Raw genomic sequence first — 19,737 nt, forward strand, 5'->3', positions numbered from 1 at the left:
ATACAAAAAGTATTTATAGATTATGTATCAGTCAAAGACCACAGGCTTTTTAGTACTTCGTACAAGGAAACAACAAAACATTATAAATATATATATATATATAGCTAAAAGAAGCTAGGTAAATTGAAAAGTTTCTGTCGGCTGCAAACCTAAAGCTCTTCTGATTGGCTGATATTTTACTTACTTTTAATTAATAATTAATTTTTGATTTTTTTTATATTTTGGGTAAAAATGGTTAGGAATAGGGTTTTGATGTTGTTAATATAATGCTTTATTATTACTTTACTTCATTTGCATAATGTCATAATTTTAAAATTTATAAAATCTTACAACTGCAGCCGACCTGAAAAACTTAGTTTAAAAAGCCACTCTCGTTTTTACGTCATACAAGAGTTCTATTGCTGTATGACGTCACAACGCATACTAACAAACTGTAAATTGCTGCATCAGAATAGGTTAAGTTGCTCAACGCTGTAGTGTTAAGATCATACTTTTAGGGATCATTTCTAAAGTGTGTGTCTCACGAACGTTATTTAACAATGACGGTCAACCTCTCACGATGATGAATTGTAGAGCGGTTCTCTGAGCAGGAAAATGACTTCAGCTTGCTGAATGTCGTAATGACTGTTCCACTGTTGTCAAGGCAACAGTGGAGGGGAATCTCTCCTTCTGAGTGATCAACATCAAGCCTTGAGGGGCTTTTTTCTTCAAACTAAGCAACGACGAAAACACTAGCAAAACATTTTTTTACAGATTTTTAGCACAATAAAATCTATCAAATGTTGCGTTACGATTAAGTAAGTATTGAAGTATAATTGAAAATAATTTAAGTTAGAAAAAAAAAACTACTTTTGATTTTATAAAAGTTTTATTCTTAAGCTTTTGTGACAAATTTGTTATAAAAGCAACCTCTAACCACTTAGGTATTATGACAATCACGATGTTAAAAAAGTATAGTACATTTTTCAATAAAAAAAAACTGTTAGTTTTATAATCCACTTCTAAAAAATGAAAATTACTACACGTCCGTCCTTGACAAGACATAAAACTGTATCCGTGTTGTATAACTCGATAATCGAAGGATTCTTTGTGCACCAGGTCCTTAGAAAACACTTTTTAAGCGCTTTTTTGTCATTTAATAAAAAAATTATACACATGTTGTTCTTAAAATGTACTTTTTTAAACAAAAACTTTTATCAGCACTTTTTTTATATTGTTTTTGGTTTTAAATGAAACTGTAATGAAAAAATTCTAACGTTTCAATTTAACTGAATTCAAAAAAATGTACTGATGTTAAAAAATTTTACAAGCTTGATTTCAGGACTTATTCTTAAAGTTTAAAATAAAAAGTTAATACAAATACTTTAGTCAAATATTTTTAAATTATATTCTGTCTATGTCTAATGTAGGGTTTTTTATATGTAAGTAGTTTTTAGTAGCTATATATTTTTGTGTTAAAAACTCTATTATTCTAATTAGTAACTATATACTGTAGTAATAACAACTAAAACTTTTTTTACTTAACATGAATTATATCCTTGTAAAATACAAAATACTTTAAGAAATCTAAACAGAGAAAAAAAAAACTTGGTTATAAAATAGATTTTATTATGTTTTTTTACAATAGCCAAATATATTAGTTAGTTTTTTATTATTTAGTTTTTCATTCCCTAATCATTACATTTTTAACAAAAAACGCTTGGGTGACCTTTTCTAGTTTTAACTATTTTTGTATATTTTTAAAGTTTTATTGAAAAGCCTTTAACAAGAAAATATCTTTAGAGTTTTAAAGTATACAAAAATTATTTATAGATTGTATATCAGTCAAAGACCACAGGCTTTTTAGTACTTCGTACAAGGAAACAAAAAAACATTATAAATATATATATAGCTATAAGAAGCTAGGTAGTTTGAAAAGTTTCTGTCGGCTGCAAACCTAAAGCTCTTCTGATTGGCTGATATTTTACTTACTTTTAATTAATAATTATTTTTTGTTTTTGGGTAAAAATCGTTAGGAATAGGGTTTTGATGTTATTAATATAATGCTTTATTATTACTTTACTTCATTTGCATAATGTCATAATTGTAAAATTTATAAAATCTAACAACTGCAGCCGACCTGAAAAACTTAGTTTTGAAAGCTACTCTCGTTTTTACGTCATACGAGAGTTCTATTGCTGTATGACGTCACAATGCATAGCAACAAACTGTAGATTGCTGCAACAGAATATGTTGAGTTGCTCAACTTTGTACAGTCAAGATCATACTTTTAGGGATCATTTCTAAAGTGTGTGTCTCACGAACGTTATTTAACAATGACGGTCAACCTCTCACGATGATGAATTGTGGAGTGGTTCTCTGAGCAGGAAAATGACTTCAGCTTGCTGAATGTCGTAATGACTGTTCTGCTGTTGTCAAGGCAACAGTGGAGGGGAATCTCTCTTTCTGAGTGATCAACAACAAGCCTTAAGGGGCCTTTTTCTTCAAACTGAGCTACGATGTAAACGCTAGCAAAACATGTTTTTAGAGACTTTTAGCACATAAAATCTATCAAACTTTGCGTTACGATTAAGTAAGTATTGAAGTACAATTGAAAATAGCTTAAGTTAGAAAAGTAAAAAAAAATACTTTTGATTTTATAATAGTTTTATTCTTAAGCTTTTGTGACAAAATTCTTTTTAAAAGCAACCACTTTGGTATTATGGCAATCACGATATTAAAAAAGTATAGTACATTTTTTAATAAAAAAAAATTGTTAGTTTTGTAATCCACTTCTAAAAAATGAAAATTATTACTCATCCGTCCTTGACAAGATATAAAACTGTATCCGTGTTGTATGACGCGATAATCGAAGGATTTTTTGTACACCAGGTCCTTAGAAAACACTTTTTAAGCGCTTTTTTGTCATTTAATAAAAAAATATACGCATGTTGTTCTTAAAATGTACTTTTTTAAACAAACATTTTTATCAGCACTTTTTTTAAGTTGTTCTTCGTTTTAAATAAAACTGCAATAAAAAAAAATTTAACGTTTCAATTTAACTGAATTTAAAAAAAAATGTACTAATGTTAAATTATTTTTATAAGTTTGAGTTCAGGACTTATTCTTAAAGTTTAAAATAAAAAGTTGATACAAATACTTTAGTCAAATCTTTTTAAAATTAAGTTCTGTCTATGTCTAATGTAGGGTTTTTTATATGTAAGTAATTTTTAGTAGCTATTTATTTTTTAGTTAAAAACTCACTTACTTTTAATCCAAACTAATAAGATAGTTTTTCTTTAACCACATTATCTTTGTGTTTTTCTTTATTCAAAATAAATTTGGTATTTATTTTTAAGCTGGAAAATAGTTTCTGCAGTTACGAATATCACAAAACACACATATAAGATTAAATTGATTTAATTTTGAAAACTAGAAACCAAACATGAACAAAATCTAAGCTTGTTTTTAGTCAAAAAAATAGCAACAAATTTATTAAAAATTAGAATAGTGTAAATAAACAGAACAAGTTAAAAGGAAATTGATTAATTTAATTTAAAACACATAAAAAATAGAAAATAAAAATTGGAGTATTAAAGTGATATATCAATCATAACTTATTCCTTTATAAAAAATTTACATAATTAAAAGGTAAACAATAAATTTGCTTATTTCCTTAAATAACTTTATAAAAATTTCTTTTTGTATATTGACTCTTTTTTGTTACTTTATATATTTAAAATTTTAAATGTTTCAAAAATGATTATTTAGTTTTTCATGTTTAGAAAAAAAAGACATAGTTGAAAAAAAAACTAACCTAGCCTTACTAGCAACAGTAAAGAAATTGTATAAATGTTTACAAATAATATTAATTAGTCTGAATTTTTTCAACTAAAAGAATACTTTAGTACTAAATAGTTTAAATACGCTTGCTAATTTTTTCTGAAAAAAAAAGTCTAGCAATTAAAAAAGTTAAACTTTTGCAATTGTGAATATTCCATGTGTTATAGCAAAAAAAATCGGTACATTTTCAAATATAAGTTATCTTTAATGATTTAAAAACAAAAGTACTAATTTCAAAACAAAGATTTCGAAAAATTATTAAAAAAAAAAGTATTGGTAGTTTTGTAACTTTATGGCTTTTTAACATTGAAAAAACAGTGTTTAGTTAGTATCTAAAACAAATTGCACATTTATCAACTTGACCAAAAAATTCATCAGGCGGAACTCGAATGACTGCTCTCAATTGAGACTAGTTGCTTGTAGTTTTGGTTGAAGGGTTGCGTTTCCCCACTGGCGAGCAACAAGTAAAAAACAGCTCCTACCGAGTACACCACGGACGCTATCATGAATATCAGTTGCCACTGTTCCCTTGTGTTCTGCAGGCAATAAGTTTAGTTACCATATAAAGCGTGTACATTAGCTGATACTTGTTTGTTTGTAAAGCAAAACTTTTAGAAGCTGCTGGAAATTGGTAGATTAAAAAAATGTTTTGATAACTATAAAGCTATAGAACACTACGAGCGTAATTGTTCATATTAAAATAAATTATTATTTTATTGTTAAAAATCGTTTAATTAGCTTTTAATTGAATATTAGAGAAAAGAAGTCTTAACATCTTACCTAAAGCTAGCTAATGTGAAAACTTCAACAACTGAAGTAAATCACCAAACAAAATTAATACACTATTTATAAGGATATCAAAAGCGTTTATTACGTTTTATGAATGCCATGTATTAACGTTTTAATTTATCGTACCAGAATTTTATTTTGTCACCCCTACAAACTATTGTTAATGATTTTTTTTTCAACTACATTTTTATAGTCAACATTTTATCTTATTTTCATTTAGTTTTTAAAAAGTAAATCTGTGGTGCAATAATACTAATTTTCTTTAATTAATTTTTGTATTTTTTCAGCTGGTAATAAAGAATGTTTTATGTTATTTAACACTTTTATAATAATTTTAATTTATAAAGCTTAATTTATAACATATATTAAACCAGCAAAATTTACTTGATCAAATAATAAAGTTTCATGTTACTAAAAAATATACAAACGAAACCAAATAAGTTTATATTTATAAGTAAAATATAAAAATTATAACAACAAATATTTATGATCAAAACTTATTTAAGCAACACAATATATACTAGTTATTAAAACTAAAAAAAAAAAGGTAATTAAACATTTGCTTTTGTTTTGTAATTTAGACAACAAATCATTTTTAACTTTTTAATTAACAAACTTGAAGTCCATTCTTGCAAAAGATACTAAAATCTAAATAAATTAAAAATTTACATTGACTAACTTTTGTTTAACTTATTTTTAAAGCTTCATTAAAATTTTAATACTGATAACTAAACATCGTAAATGTAAATAAAGATGTACTTAAACAAACTATTTTAATTTGTTAACATATACATATATCATTTTGTTATTGCATTTCTCGTCTTTTTAATAAGTCCGGAACCCTTACGTTAGATTCAGAATAATGACAGTGACTGAAGAAAATTGAATTTTGAAAATACCGACTTAAATAAACAACTCACATTATTTTCAATAAGGGCGCCTACAACTAACGGAGCTAGAAACCCTGAAATTGTTCCAAAACTGTTGGAGAGACCCATTAAAATTCCTGAATATCTGAAAAAAATGTTTAAAAGATTAATTGTTTTTGCAAAGTTAAACGAGTATGTAAAACTAATATTGACTTTGAAAATATAATCAAATTTTAGTAACATCAACTATTTTTACAATTACATTAAAATATAAAACTAGACATAAACTTTATAAGTAAATTTTACTACGATTCTATTATTGTTTACATTTAAATATTAGTAATTATATTCAAAAAGTATTTTAACATAGTGTAAATAAACAACACTGTTTTGTTTGCTGTCAATATTTATATATATTAACGTTTATTCAAACAAACTAGCTTATTTGTTTATTTACATTTGCGTTTATATTGATTAAAACAAATAAACACGGATAAAAAAAAGCTATAAAATCAATTAATTAATCCAGTTAGTATTTAAATTTTACTTACTCTCTACTATATTTAGAAACCTAAATCATTACTACATAGTATTAATAACCTTACAGATTACTTGATAACACTAATTGCATGGAAAAAAAACATTACGACTTTAATAAACAAAACTGAAACAATTTGAAAGCAGAAAAAGTTCTAAGAAGACAAAGTTAATAAAACTAGAGTCTAACTAAATTACAGAAATTTTTGTTGTTCAACATCCTAACTGTAAAACCAACAAAAAAAATTATACTAAACTCAAAATGTTTAAGTTATGTACACTAGGAGAAATATAATAAAAGTAACACTTAGAGCAAGTTATGTCTAATTTAGCGACTAAATCGCCCAATTTTTAGGCTAAAAATCAAAAGTGCCTTTCATATTGAATGTATTTTTGGCGAAACAGTTTATGTGTAGTTACTTTTATAAACTTACTTTATCTTATTAGAAATTTAAATACTTTATTTTAAAACACGAGTAAAACTAAAATATGATTAACTATTTAACAAATATAATAAACATTAAGAGTTATCACAACTCAATTAAGTTATTTAAGTCAAACAACTATATCTAAAATTAATAAATTTATGGGAATTTTTTAAAAATTTAATCAAATAAAAAAGGGTCGTCAATCAAAATAAGCAACTGATACTGTCGTTTTATCGATTACAGCTTTGACTTATTTTTAAACTAGATAAGAATTTTTTGTTTTTCTTTACTAGATTTTGCAAGTTTTGTAAACTTTACTTCAGGAAGAATCAAGCTTAGCATTCTTATAAAAATAATGAAAAAAAATAATTACCAAAACAATGATTGCCTATTTTTCACTAACCCTAGCTTATAAGTTTGTTTTACATTGTTAAAATTTAAAACTACATAGTTTTAAGAAGGCACACTATTTAAAATGTTTGATCAATCAAGTAACTAGTTTCTTAATGTTGTTTAAAAACATATTTTTAATTTTAACTAAATTTGTGCTTAATACTTCACATAGTCTTAGGTTTCTGATGATCTTTTGTTTGTTTGAGATTTTTTGTTAGCATTACCAATTTCAAAGGTTTCTTTACCAAGCTAGATTTCAAATATACCCAATTTTAAGTTGTACATAATGTTATTTTGCTTATAAATTTTGTATGGTTTGTGTGTAAATTTCAAAAATTGTTGTATTCAAAGGGATTTTATTTACACAAAAACGTTTGAAAGGTAATTCTGATATCCGAAATTCAAGTAACATTGCACCAAACAATTACGTTATGTTGTAATTGTTAAAACTTATGTACTTTACAGTTAAACCTCAAAAAGTAGGTCAAAATAAAACTAAAACAAATAAATATTTGTAGAAGTGTTATTAATTTAGGCAATAAATTTCACAACAAATTGTAAATTGTTTCGTTTAAGTGGTGTAACTAATTTCATTATGTAGAAATACTAACAAATAAAAAATAAAATTTTAACTGCTGAACAAATAAGAAATGTTTTTAAACGTTAAACTTTTAAACTTATCAAATTATCAAAATACTTTTAAAATATAAAGCTACAATACTTTTTATTTTGTTTTTTAAAGCAGTTTATAAAAAACTTTAGTTACAAATTAAAAAAATATGAACTTGGCAGTTGAGTTATATAGTTTTTGACAACTACATAAAAAATTAATTGATAATCTTTTAAAGGAAATTTTATAAATGAACTAGAAGTTTTTTTTAAGATTTAAGTATCTTTTACAAAACTACAAAACTATTTTTCATTTATACGTACTTTTATTAAAAAACATAAAATACATCTACAGTAATACTTGGAGATTGAATTCAAATATTTATTTAATTATCCTTTACTATACAACATTTCCTAATACTATTGAGTTATCAGTTATTTTAAAGACAGCTTGAAATTAACTATTAAGTTTTATTTAAGATTTAAAACAGTTTACAAAATAATTTTAGAATAAAGTAATGTTATTCATAAGAATAATCTTTTTTCTAAATTATGTTTATTATGTGTAGTTTGCCTCAAAATAAGTTATGTATAATACTAGTATTACTATAAACAGCTACTCTTATCTATATAAAATTAGTAAATATAGTTTCTAAATAAAAAGTTAGTACTAACAAAAATCAGAAAATTTATTCAAAAATAACTAGTATAAATATTATTTATATAATTTTTTTACAAATATGGAAAAATAATAGTAATTTCTTACCTTTTATGTTATCAACATATACATCATACCAGTTTAATAAAAAAAAAGTACAATATTAGATTTCACATTGATTAATAAATTATAGGCTAAAATTTAAAATACAATAGTATACAAATTTGGAAAATTTTTCTAAATAATATGTTTCAACTTTCTCCACTAAACTGACTTAAACAACTTTTTTTTTTTCAAAGATTTTTGTATATCTGTATTCCTCACCTCCAATCAGTTTCGAACGCAAAGCAACACAACCACATTTTGACGTAACAAAACAACATTATGACGTGTAACGAACCTGCAGGACAGATCTACATGGTTGGGGCTGAAACCACCGGCAGTGAAGGCGTTCACCCCGCAGGCAAGACACAAGAGGGCAACAGCGAGCACCGGATCGCATCCCACGAACGGCACAAGAACCAGAAAGAAACCGCAACCGAAGAGTCCTGGGGAAAATATAACATAAGCATGATATTTCTGTGAAAAACTTAATAATCACTATTTAGTAATGTTTTTTGCGCTAGGGATAATCTTACATGAAAGTGTAATGTAATCGTAATGTTAAAAAGTTTCTTTCTGACAAAATTAAGTTTTCGGTCTCTTCAACGGGACCTCTGAGAATAATTTACAAATGAAAAAAGAAATCATTGTGCCCTTTAGTTTATAAGAAGTTTACTTGTTTCAACAAAAACACTGTTGCTTAATTTATCTTTTTTTTCAAGTATAGTTAAACTTTGGAAAGTTTGAAGATAGTATAGTTTCTGTAAAAGTTTTTTCAAATAGTCTTAAATTTTGCACAAAGTTTTTTTGGTGGTAATTTCCACATATAAAAAAAACAAGATGAAAGTTTATAGGTCACATTTTTTAGATCGGATACAGTTTACATTGGGGTTGTTTCAGAGAATCAAAAATTGCTTTTTAAAAATGTTTTTTAAATGTGCTAAAATTGTGCTCAAGGCGTTTTTGTGATATTTGTCAAGTATAAGATTTTTCAAGCTAAAAACTTAAATATGCATTTTCATAAGCACCCTAACTGTATATTGTAAATTACAAATAAAAAGTACATACCTTTTATTAAATTTTATAATTAAAAAATTTATAAAAACCAAGAAATTTAACATGTGTAACTGCACAATGTGTACAGAAGGATAATAATTGTTTAAAGTATAAATGGGACCATTACTGTTTCATTAATAAAAAAACATTATATCTTAAACTGAAGCTATAAACAAGCGTGACAATTTCTAATCGTAAACAACTTTGAGTCATTCTTAGTAAGTAAACATTTTTTATTACATCACTACTTTAAATGTTACTTTATTAAATAGTAATGTTTTTTACTAAATTTATTATAAGTATTTTAAATCTGTTTTTGTATTTATGTGTTTTTAAAAAACCTAATGGAACCACTGCAGTTAAAGTTATAATTACAAATACGAACGGAATCAACTAAAGGTGTATATTCTAACTATTCAAAGTTCATGTAGTGAGAAATTTTATATTAACTTACTGCTATTTAATTAAAATATATAATTATCATATTAAACTCACCAACTGAACTGAAAGCCTTTCTAGTTTGAGTCGTGTTGAGGTATCCGTTTCCTCTCACGAAATCTGCCAAAACCGCGACAACATTGACCATGAACCACATGACAAGGTAGGGCAGAGAAGCCACGAATCCACTCTTGAAATGAATTTATTACAAAACTACAGAATAGTTGGTTCAAATTTAATTTAGAGCAAAGTAGTATGATAAAATTAAACCATATAAAGAAAGTATAAAAGTTAAGTTCTAAAGAGTGCTTTCAAAGAATACGTCAGCTAAGAAAATATAAAAATTCAAAATATAAATTTTTCACACAGATTAAACACTTTAAAAGTCAATGCAAAACAACTATTTCAAAGGCCAATTTTGTAACTCAAACAGTTTCAACCTTTGCCACGTCGAACTGCAGTATGTCCTTGAGAAATTTTGGGAGGCAGGTCAGAAGGGTGTAGAAGCCCCAGTTGTTGGTCATGTACGCTATTGATAGCGCCCAAACAGGCCCGGACGTTAAAATTTCCTTCCATGGTGTGGAGCCTTCTTTGCATATCTAAAATTCAAATACAATTACAAATTACAACAGAGGTGTGTTGAAAAAGTATCGCAAACTTTCTTCAGTTGTAACATTCAATATGAAAACACTTCATACGGTTGTTGTTAATAACGAGCTATTTCTACTTAATCGAAATCAATTCTAAACAAACTTATGATTTTCTTTTCAAAAAGTTTTTCTTTTCCTTAAAACTATTGCGTTAGTTTTATTTTAGTAGACTAGCCTAATGTTAAGTGTGTGTGATTAGGACAGATAAAATCTAATTTTTAAATACAATTACAAAAAACTGACTTACACACAATACTATTTACAAACAAAATCTTACGGGAGGAACGTTCTGGTTGATGAACTCCAGCTCTTCCTTGCTGATCCGCGGGTGATCCTGGGGCGAGCTGTGTGCGAATTTGAACCACAAGAGGCACCACAGCACACCGAGGCCGCCTGTTGAAATGTTCAACATTGTTTGGGTGTTTATTTTTCTATTTTCACAAATACATATCTTTAATTAAAATTTTATTTCTGGTACATAAATTCTTTTTCAAGAACAAAACAAATTAATTGTTATTTACTTTCTTCTAACTCCATCTGTGTAAAAAATAAACTGCTTTAAGTGTTACAAATAAATTAAATTTTAGCAAACTCCAATTCAAAAACTAAGAAATTTTGAACAAACTTTTTATTTATAGTTATTTGATGAGTTAAGACTACAAAATATAAAACAATGATAATACAACTAAATAATAACATTCTTTTAATTTACAACTTAACTAAAATAAAATTATCAACGAAAATACCAAACACGTAGAACACGGAGGGCCAGCCGCCAAGGAAATCTGAGGAGCAGAGAACACCCGATACCGACTGGGAAATCACCGTGCCAAAATGGGTTCCCGCGTAAGTGACCGAAATGAGGAAGGATCTCTCAATAGGTGGCGCCCATCGGCCCCACATTGCGTGCATCGCCGGGAAGGTGACTCCCTGTGTTTGTTGTAAACTAGATTCATATAATATTTGTATATTTTGTTTAACTAAGAATCACAGTTAGATAGTTTGCTCAGGAGTCAAATTCAGTAACTGTCTGAATATAACAATAAGTATTTTTTAAGTATATTTATTTAAAAAAAAGTTTAACTTCAAAAGATTATATAGTTTTTGATCAAATAAAATCTAAATAAAATAAAAATTAAAATTAGTCTCACATAAAAAATATCTTAATTGATAGGCAGTAATTAAACTATCATATAAAACATAAACAAAATATTAGAAGGAGGTAAACAAAGAATTGAAACTTGTAGAAACTCTGGTAATATAAGAAAAACATTTGAAAACGATTATGGCATTTAAACAACAATACTGTCTCAAAAAAAATCTCAAAAACTCAATAAAATATAAAGAGTTCAAACTTCTCCCAAACCCTCGACGACGCGAAGAGCGATGAGCAGGTCGTAAGAAGTCCTGGCGGCAAGCGGAGTGAGGAGGGTCAACACGGAAGTGCACAGCACTCCCAGCCCGAACAAGTACTTGCTGCCGAATCTGTGTTTACATGTGAAGTAAATACTTGTGATACTTTGAACGCTCTGTGAAGTTTCAATACTTAGAATGATAACAGCTTGTTGGCTAAAGATTGTTTTTTGATACTCCGGAAACAGTTTAGCTGAAATATACACGAAAAATATGGCATTTTTCAAATGAACTTAATTGATCCTTGATATCATGAACTAAAGTTTGGTTAAGTTAAATGTTGTCTTATATTTATTAGAAAGCTTTAAATTTGTATAAAATCAAACACGCAGTCTAGATGGACATTTTTCATCATTTTTTTACTATATGTGCTTTTAAACATCACTCAATAACTATGTCAATAGAAAACGGCAACAATCTGCACAAACTTTCCAGCTAGATACCCTCCAGGTATCTGAGTGAAAATGTAGCCGTAGAAAAATGAACCAAGAACCAGTCCTTGTTGCTTTTCGTCCCAGTCAAACTCACCATCCTATGACTTTTTATTTTTAAATCTTTTTATTATTTAAATGTTTTAACTTATGCAACAAAAAACAATCATGTAACATAATAACACCAAATAATACAACAACTACTTTCAGGTTTTTAAAACTATGTTTTAAATTTATGTTTTTTGTTCTAAAAAAATACTGAAAAAAATTAGAAAACAAATTATAAAACTTAAAAGTTTTTTTTAATTAGTAAAAAAATGAAATATTTTTATCGAAGTATAAACCTACAAAAGTTTGATTAAACTTATTCTTTCACATTTTTTAATAATTAAGTTTATTAAAAATATAACTTTACTTAATTTATAAATTTTAATGAAAGTCACCACTGTTAAAATTTTTCATAAAAAAATTGATACTGAGTTTTATTACTTTAAAAGATCCAAGTATTAATTAATATTTTGCTTATGAAATACTACATAAAGTTTTAATTTTTTTTTAATTCATGCAAAGTATGCAGTCAAAAAACCAAAAGTTCTACACTGTTAAGGTTTATTTTGAGAAAAAAATTTTTTTCAAACAGTTAAAAACTCACAACAGCTTTTAGATCTGGCTGCGCATTGTGAGCGCAGCTGCTGGTGGCCACCGATGTGTTTGAATGTTGCTGCTGGTACGTCGTGTTGACCATGGACAGGATCGCCACACTCATGTTCGCTCGCAACGCGTACACATTGACAAACCCGAAGAAGGACAAGTAGGCAAGGCAGTAGCGGACTGACAGCCAAGTTCCAGCTGTAAAAATAGATAAATTAAAAAAATTCATATAAAATTTATGTATTGCTAGGTCAATACTACATATTTAGAACGGATTAGTTTGTTACATTATTTTGCATAAAGGTCTTGTTGAGTTGAAAAAAATTTAGACTTTTTAAATAGTTTTTCTTCTTTTTTGATAAACTAAAAAAAAATTTAATTTTTTTTTAAATTTTTTTGTGCTTAATAATATTACCTTTAAATAAAAATAAACCTGCATGTAAAAGATATGACGTTAGTATATATAAAAGTTTTATTTTTTCCATAAATAAAACCTTTATCTTTATTTATAGGTTTATTTTTTAATAAAACTATTCGGTATACTTTATTTAGAAACTTAACTTTTTATAATACAAATCTAAAACAATGCTATAAAAATTAATTAATCTCTTATAACTAGTATGTTTTGTTCTTCTGTTTTTTTTTGTACCTCAACTGACTCAACTACAACAACACAATTTTATTAAACAGGGTTTCTTAAAATTAGTAATATCACCCCCTTGAGAACGATTCTTGATATCAGCTTCAATTAATGATAAGTAGGTGAAAAAGTAAATAGGTAATTAATTAGTAAAAGGGCAATGTATAATAAAGGGAGTAACTGTTTTTTAAATTTCCGCTAAAAAGGTGATTATTAAAACAAGATTGGGAAACCCTTTATAACACACCTCAAGTAGTATTTATGAAAATGAGATAAAATAACTTGAGTGGAAAACTAGAAAAAATCACTTATAATTAAATTGTTAACAAAAATTTTATATTTTAGATACAATATTTGAAATTAATTTGTTAAAACATAAAATAAAAAATACAGCTTGTTGTTTTCTAAGATAAATTTATCTAAAAAATTAGATATGAAAATATATATATTATTACTCTTAGACTATTAAAACTAATTACTTTTATTAAAGTTAAAAAAAATATATTTTTATTAAATATTCATAACAAAAACATTAAAAACCTTCTTTAGGAGGCTTCTTCAATTCAGTAGATGAATGTGATGTATCCATTTGAAAAAATGCTTTTTTTGATTTACAAACAACTAATTTCATAGATGTATGAAGTTTAAACAAAATGCAATTTATTAAACTAATTTTAAAACAAATAAGTTTTTGTATATCTTATACTTTAAGTAGTTTCAAAGTTTATAAATAATTAACTATTAAGTGTTTTAAAATGGTAATATAGAAGATTCTGTAAAAACTGTATCTATTTATCATCATTTTTAACAAAGCTGTAATCTTATGTTTTATAAATAAAATGTGAAGTTACTTTTCTTAAATAATTTAAAGCCAGTGTGTTGTATAAACTACACATTTCTCTTTTCTGCCTATTGTGTCTTTACTGCGACTAATATAATAAGTAAAAAATATTTTCATACCTATAATATCAAAGACTGGTTAATAAAATGCCTAACTTCATACAGTACAGACCATAAAAACAATTTTCAATAAAATATAGAAGCTTATAGTTTATTTTTAACTTTTTTTGTTTTAAAATGTCTAACATATAAAAAGTAAATATTTAAACTTAACTATTGGATAAAATGTCCTGGTTAATCTGTGAATCAATAATAAAATCAACAGGTATACATACTTGGATAAAACAGGATTTGTTGTTTTTAAATCAGTCTTTGTTTTATATCAACTTGAAGTGTTTTATGAGATAGGTGAGATAAAATGGAATCAATGTTTTCTTTATTTCAAGTGAGAAAATCCCCTTTAATATTACATAATTAAAACTTAAAACTTTGAAACAATTAAAATTACCTAAATTACCTACATATATAGCTCTTTTATTATTTTTCTTGTATATGGTATAAATTCATAAAAAATAAAAGTTTGATATTTTTATGTATTGAATTTATTTGACTTAACAATCAAAAATGTTTCTGTCAGGGCATTTTAATGACATATATAATGTAATATAATACAAAATACCATTAGGAAACCTCACAATTTTTTTCAGAGGCTATTTATTTATTTTCATAAAATTTGTATTCAAAACAAAACTATTTCTTATGCGTATTTTAAAGAATATTAAAGGTTTTTTGTAAGTATAAATTTAGTAAAATGATATAAAAAAACAGAGTTTTAAAACTCTTTGTTTCAACAAACACTATATCACATTCAATATAAATATTCAAAAAAATACTTCAGAGCAAATATTACCAAACTTAGTAAGAATTATAAATACCTTTATATTAAGAAGTAGAAAGATGTTCATTAATTTTGTTTAAAAATTATAAACTAGACAGTTGCAAATAAAAACAAAAACTATATATTTTGTTTACCTGTAAATTTTTAAACGCAACTGAAATATATTTTGATTTTAAAAATCTTATTATATTTCTCACTCTTAACTTACAAGTGTAAATAAAAAAGCTGTTTAGAATATAATTCTTGGAAGTTATTTAATAAACAAAATATCTAAGTAAACTATTTATTAGCAGTTATGTTTTTTATTTTTTAAATATAAGAGGGTTGCCACTCGTTTTTCTAAATTTTTTCCAGGTTTTCCAAATTTCTTCCAGGTTTTTAAAAGTAAACATTTTTGGGTCTATTTTTAGTTTAAGTTAATTTCTTCTATAAAAGAAACTGTCTTAAATAGTACAAAAACATTTAAAAGATGCTGTAAAGTTACTTTAAATTAGTTTTTTAATAAAAAAATTGTTTGATGATGACAAAAAAATCTTACTTATATGATATATTTTTTATGTCAAATTGAAATTTTAGTACTGAAAATGTTTAAATTATTAAAATTTCCAGGTTTCTCCAGGTTTTTTGATCAAAATTCCAGGTTTTTCCAGGTTATTTTTGTCTAAATTGTCGAATTCCATGTTTTTCCAGGTTTCCAGGTAAAGTGGCAACCCTGATATAAAGAAAATAATGAATTTATAACCAATAATTTTACTAAGAATTATAATCCAACCTATATTTCAAGTAGTTTTGAGTAGTTTCTACAAGCCTTTTTTGCTGACAAAATTTGTTATTGATATTGAGTAATTTTTCAAGTGAAAAAATACTTTAAAAGTTTAATCTTGGTCCAATAGAGCTAAATATACTTTTTTCACTTAAACTTTTTTTAAATATATTTTAGCTAGCTCAAGTAACTAATTGGTTCATTGACTAGGCATTTTATAAGCAATAGTACTGGAAAAACCACTAAACTAACATCAATGTTTATTATATGACTACAAAATCTAGGAAAATATAAGCAAATTTCAACTTTATCATATTAAAATTGACAAAATAAAGTAAGTTTTTTATCATTTAAAAACTTTTAAAATTTGTTAATTAGTATTTAGAGGGTGTCTTTTTATTTAGTAGTAATTTTAAATGGCATCATCTGACTTAGTTGAAAGATTTAGGTCTTGATAAGGGTAGATCAGTAACTATGGTCTTACTGGATTTAAGTAAATTATTTAACTGTATAGACATTGGACAGGTGATCTTGCTAGATAAGTTAAAGATTAATGTTGCAAGAAAAAAAATTAGTTCATTTTTAGAACTATATCTAGCTGTGAAAAAAAGTTTTTGAGTTTTAAAAGGTTCAAAACAATTTGATAACACATTGGTGAACAAATATTTCAAATATGCTTTTAAGTTGCATGTTTTTCAAATATTTTCAAAGTAGGGGATTTTAACATAGTGAAACTAAACTTGCTACTCTGCCTGAGCCTGACCCTTTTCACTTTAAATATTTTAATTTTTTTTTTTAAGTTACTATACTTAGTATTTTTAATGATATAATTACGAACTGAAATGTACACTGTTGGAAAAAATAGCTTTAAACTAGAAAAAGGAAAAGAAATTTGAATAAAAATAGTATTTGTAAATCTTTTCAAATATTAAGTTTTAATGTAGTTCAAGGTTATAACTATAGATTTTTTTGAACTATATTATTAAACTCGTATTAGAACAAAAGTTATAAATCCTTAAAAAGTAACTTATTAAATTTTTTGCTTTATGTTTTTTTACTGAAAATAGGTTTATTCAAAACAAAAATTAAATAAATCGAACTCATAATTTAATCATTTGTTTTTGTAACAGCTTGTAATTCTTAAATAAAAGTTTCATAATGAAAAGCAAAAGCACTTTCAACTGAAACTTTCTAATGAAAATTTTAAAGCAAGTTCTATGGACAGGTGTCAAATATGCACAAAGGGTCACTTTTGCATGAGGACACTTTTGCGTTGCGACACTTTTTCACAAGGTGTCACTTTTGTACGAAGACACTTTTGCATGGGTAAAATTTAAAAAAAAAATATTTTTTTTAACTTTCACTGTTACCCTTAACCGTTACTTTTGTTTAGTAACTTATTTCTTTATACTACTACGATTACTTTTAGAAAGAAAGTATTCTTAAAGGTTAGTCTGATCTAAAAAAAACTCAATCAGAACTATTTCAAAGAATTTTAGTATTATTATTTATTTATACTCGTATTCTTAACCTATCTTACCCAAATAGGTTAAACATAAATCAAAAAAAATAGTTCAAAAAACTCAAATTTAAAATACAACGAAAAAATATTTAATTTTTGCTGACTCTGCTTTTTTTCAGCTTTCTTCAGCTCAGACTGACCTTCTAGTTTACTAGACCCCTTATCCCTTCTCTTGGTCGATAATTTATTATTTTTAGTATACTTTATTTACTTTCAATGTTTTTTTAATTTCGTGCAAAAGTGTCTTTGTAAAAAAGTGTCTTCGTGTAAATTTGACCCGTCCCAAATTCTCTAGGGTTACTTCAAAGAGTACACTGCAGCTAACATTTTATAACAAGTAAAATAAAACTTTTTATTTGCAGAGTCTTGCTGAAATGCTTGGTTTTTCCTCTCATATTGGCTGCTTTAGCATAAAAAATTTACGTTATTTTTTATTTTGTTCATCAAAGTTTTTTTTTTTGATAAATATTTAAAATGTTTGGGTAAAGTTGGTTAGGGTTAAGGGCTAGATGTGGTGACTCAGCAAATATCAAGGGAAAAACCTTAAGTTAAAATCGGACCCTTTTCCTTATTAACTAAAATGTTTTTATAACTTGTTTTAAACCAATTAAATCTAAGAATTCAAAAATGTATACACAGATATATTCAATTCGTGTAAGAGTATCTAAATCAGGGTTTCCCAAACTCATTTACTAAATCGCCCCCTTTTCAGAAATTTGAAAAATAATCGCCCCCACAATTTTAAAAAGTAGTTTTTCTCTTAAGTACAAACTTTTGAGCCAAAAAATTGTGTTCGAAATGTAATTTAGTCTGGTATTTCTTATACACGCACTTTTCGGCTGTGTTCAAAATAGTTTACAGGGCTTGAGAAAATAAGTTACTGTTGTTTTCTTATAAGCCCAGTGAAGTGTATAAAAATACTTAAATATTAAAAAGCCTTGTGTAATCAGTAATCAATTCTGTTTAAATATGAATTGTTTTGAAACTTTTAGGGTAGTGGTGGACAACTTTTGTAGTCAGCGATTCATATTTACTAAAAAATCATTTCTTGTTTCAACTCGTTTAAAAAATGTAATTGCGGGCTGCATAATTTACAAAAATAACATGTAGAAAACTAAAAGACTTGAGCATAATTGTAATAAAATGATTTACTATTATTGTGATCTAGGAAATACTAAAGTAACTAAAAACCAAATTGAAAGTGTATTTCAAAATCATAAACATCAAAAAACTAAATTTTAATTATTTTGCCCCAAATAAGCCCCCTTTCGCCCCCTAACTAATTATCGCCCCCCGAAATACTAAAATCGCCCCCAGGGGGGCGATATCGCCCACTTTGGGAAACCCTGATCTAAATCTTTAAAAGTTTATTAAAGTATGGACATATTAACAGGCACAAAATTCATATACAAACCTTTAAAAAAAAAAAAAACTTTAGTAAAACTACTAAATAAATTTGATAAATAACGGTTTAAAGTATTTTTTAGTACTATAAAAAACAATAAAGTAACTGTATTAAAGCACTTTCATAGGGTTTTATTTCAATAACTATTTTCTATTTTTGAAGACATCAAAGTTTTATCTTAGCTAAAACCCTTCATTTCTCCTTCCGTCAAGTGTCATAACTTTTGTTATAGGTGGTTTTTTAAGTTTAGTTGAAGCTTAAAGTCTAGAATATTGGCTTTAATCAACAAATTTTCATACAGAAATACGAAAAAAAATAATATTTTGAACTTACAGTTGTGTAACCACTGTGTTATACTGATATTAAAGAACATCAACAAACAAAAATATATAGCTAATGTATCAGGCTATAGTTTTAATTATAATTTGAAGCTCTGCAAAACGAAAAAAAATTAGTTACAAATTTACAAAATTAAATTTTTTTGTAATATAAGTTAGACTAATTTATTTTTCAGTAGTTTTTATATATAAGTTTTATTACTGACAGTTTGTCTGTAACAGTTGCTATCTGCATAACTTGTACAAGGTAAAATCGTGAATTTAAATTTTAAAAAGCCTTATTTTAAATATGTAATTTTCAAAAAAAATTAATAATATTTATTATTCATTAAACTGAACTTAATTCTTTTTTAGTTAATTTAAAAAGCCTTACACATCTATAATAACCTGACTTAGTTTTTATATGTACACAATAAAGACGCTCAAAATATTTGGTTCTAGGCCCTGGTGCACAAAGAACCTTTCGGTTATCGAGTCGCACACCA

General features: G+C 26.0%; 1 protein-coding gene and 2 non-coding genes across 3 annotated transcripts; 2 read left to right on the top strand and 1 right to left on the bottom strand.

The window, feature by feature from the left end:
* The first annotated feature begins 481 nt into the window (after positions 1-481).
* LOC145845281 (small nucleolar RNA U3) lies at positions 482-678 on the top strand. Its single transcript, XR_014370326.1, has one exon. It is a non-coding gene; the product is annotated as a small nucleolar RNA U3 (small nucleolar RNA).
* Positions 679-2,257: 1,579 nt separating this feature from the next.
* Positions 2,258-2,454, top strand: LOC145845282 (small nucleolar RNA U3). The gene has a single exon (XR_014370327.1). It is a non-coding gene; the product is annotated as a small nucleolar RNA U3 (small nucleolar RNA).
* Positions 2,455-4,196: 1,742 nt separating this feature from the next.
* LOC145844901 (sialin-like) lies at positions 4,197-14,075 on the bottom strand. The gene is made up of 11 exons (XM_082952321.1): positions 14,027-14,075; positions 12,851-13,044; positions 12,193-12,296; positions 11,707-11,836; positions 11,098-11,281; positions 10,629-10,744; positions 10,142-10,300; positions 9,759-9,891; positions 8,506-8,653; positions 5,532-5,625; positions 4,197-4,358 (listed from the first exon to the last, which is right to left on the bottom strand). Exons 1-11 carry the CDS (start codon positions 14,073-14,075, stop codon positions 4,197-4,199), a joined length of 1,473 nt encoding a protein of 490 aa, XP_082808447.1.
* Between the last annotated feature and the right edge of the window lie 5,662 nt (positions 14,076-19,737).

This window comes from Thalia democratica, chromosome 9 (genome assembly GCF_965202585.1).
Source record: "Thalia democratica chromosome 9, ktThaDemo2.hap1.1, whole genome shotgun sequence".
Taxonomy (NCBI): Eukaryota; Metazoa; Chordata; class Thaliacea; order Salpida; family Salpidae; genus Thalia; species Thalia democratica.

Excerpts from the sequence above, each read along its gene's own strand:
- LOC145844901 (XM_082952321.1), bottom strand. The coding sequence starts at position 14,075 with ATGGATACATCACATTCATCTACTGAATTGAAGAAGCCTCCTAAAGAA. Across the intron at positions 8,654-9,758 it reads AAAGGCTTTCAGTTCAGTTG|GACTCTTCGGTTGCGGTTTC; the intron begins GTGAGTTTAATA and ends TATTTTCCCCAG. Across the intron at positions 5,626-8,505 it reads CATGTAGATCTGTCCTGCAG|ATATTCAGGAATTTTAATGG; the intron begins GTTCGTTACACG and ends CATTTTTTTCAG.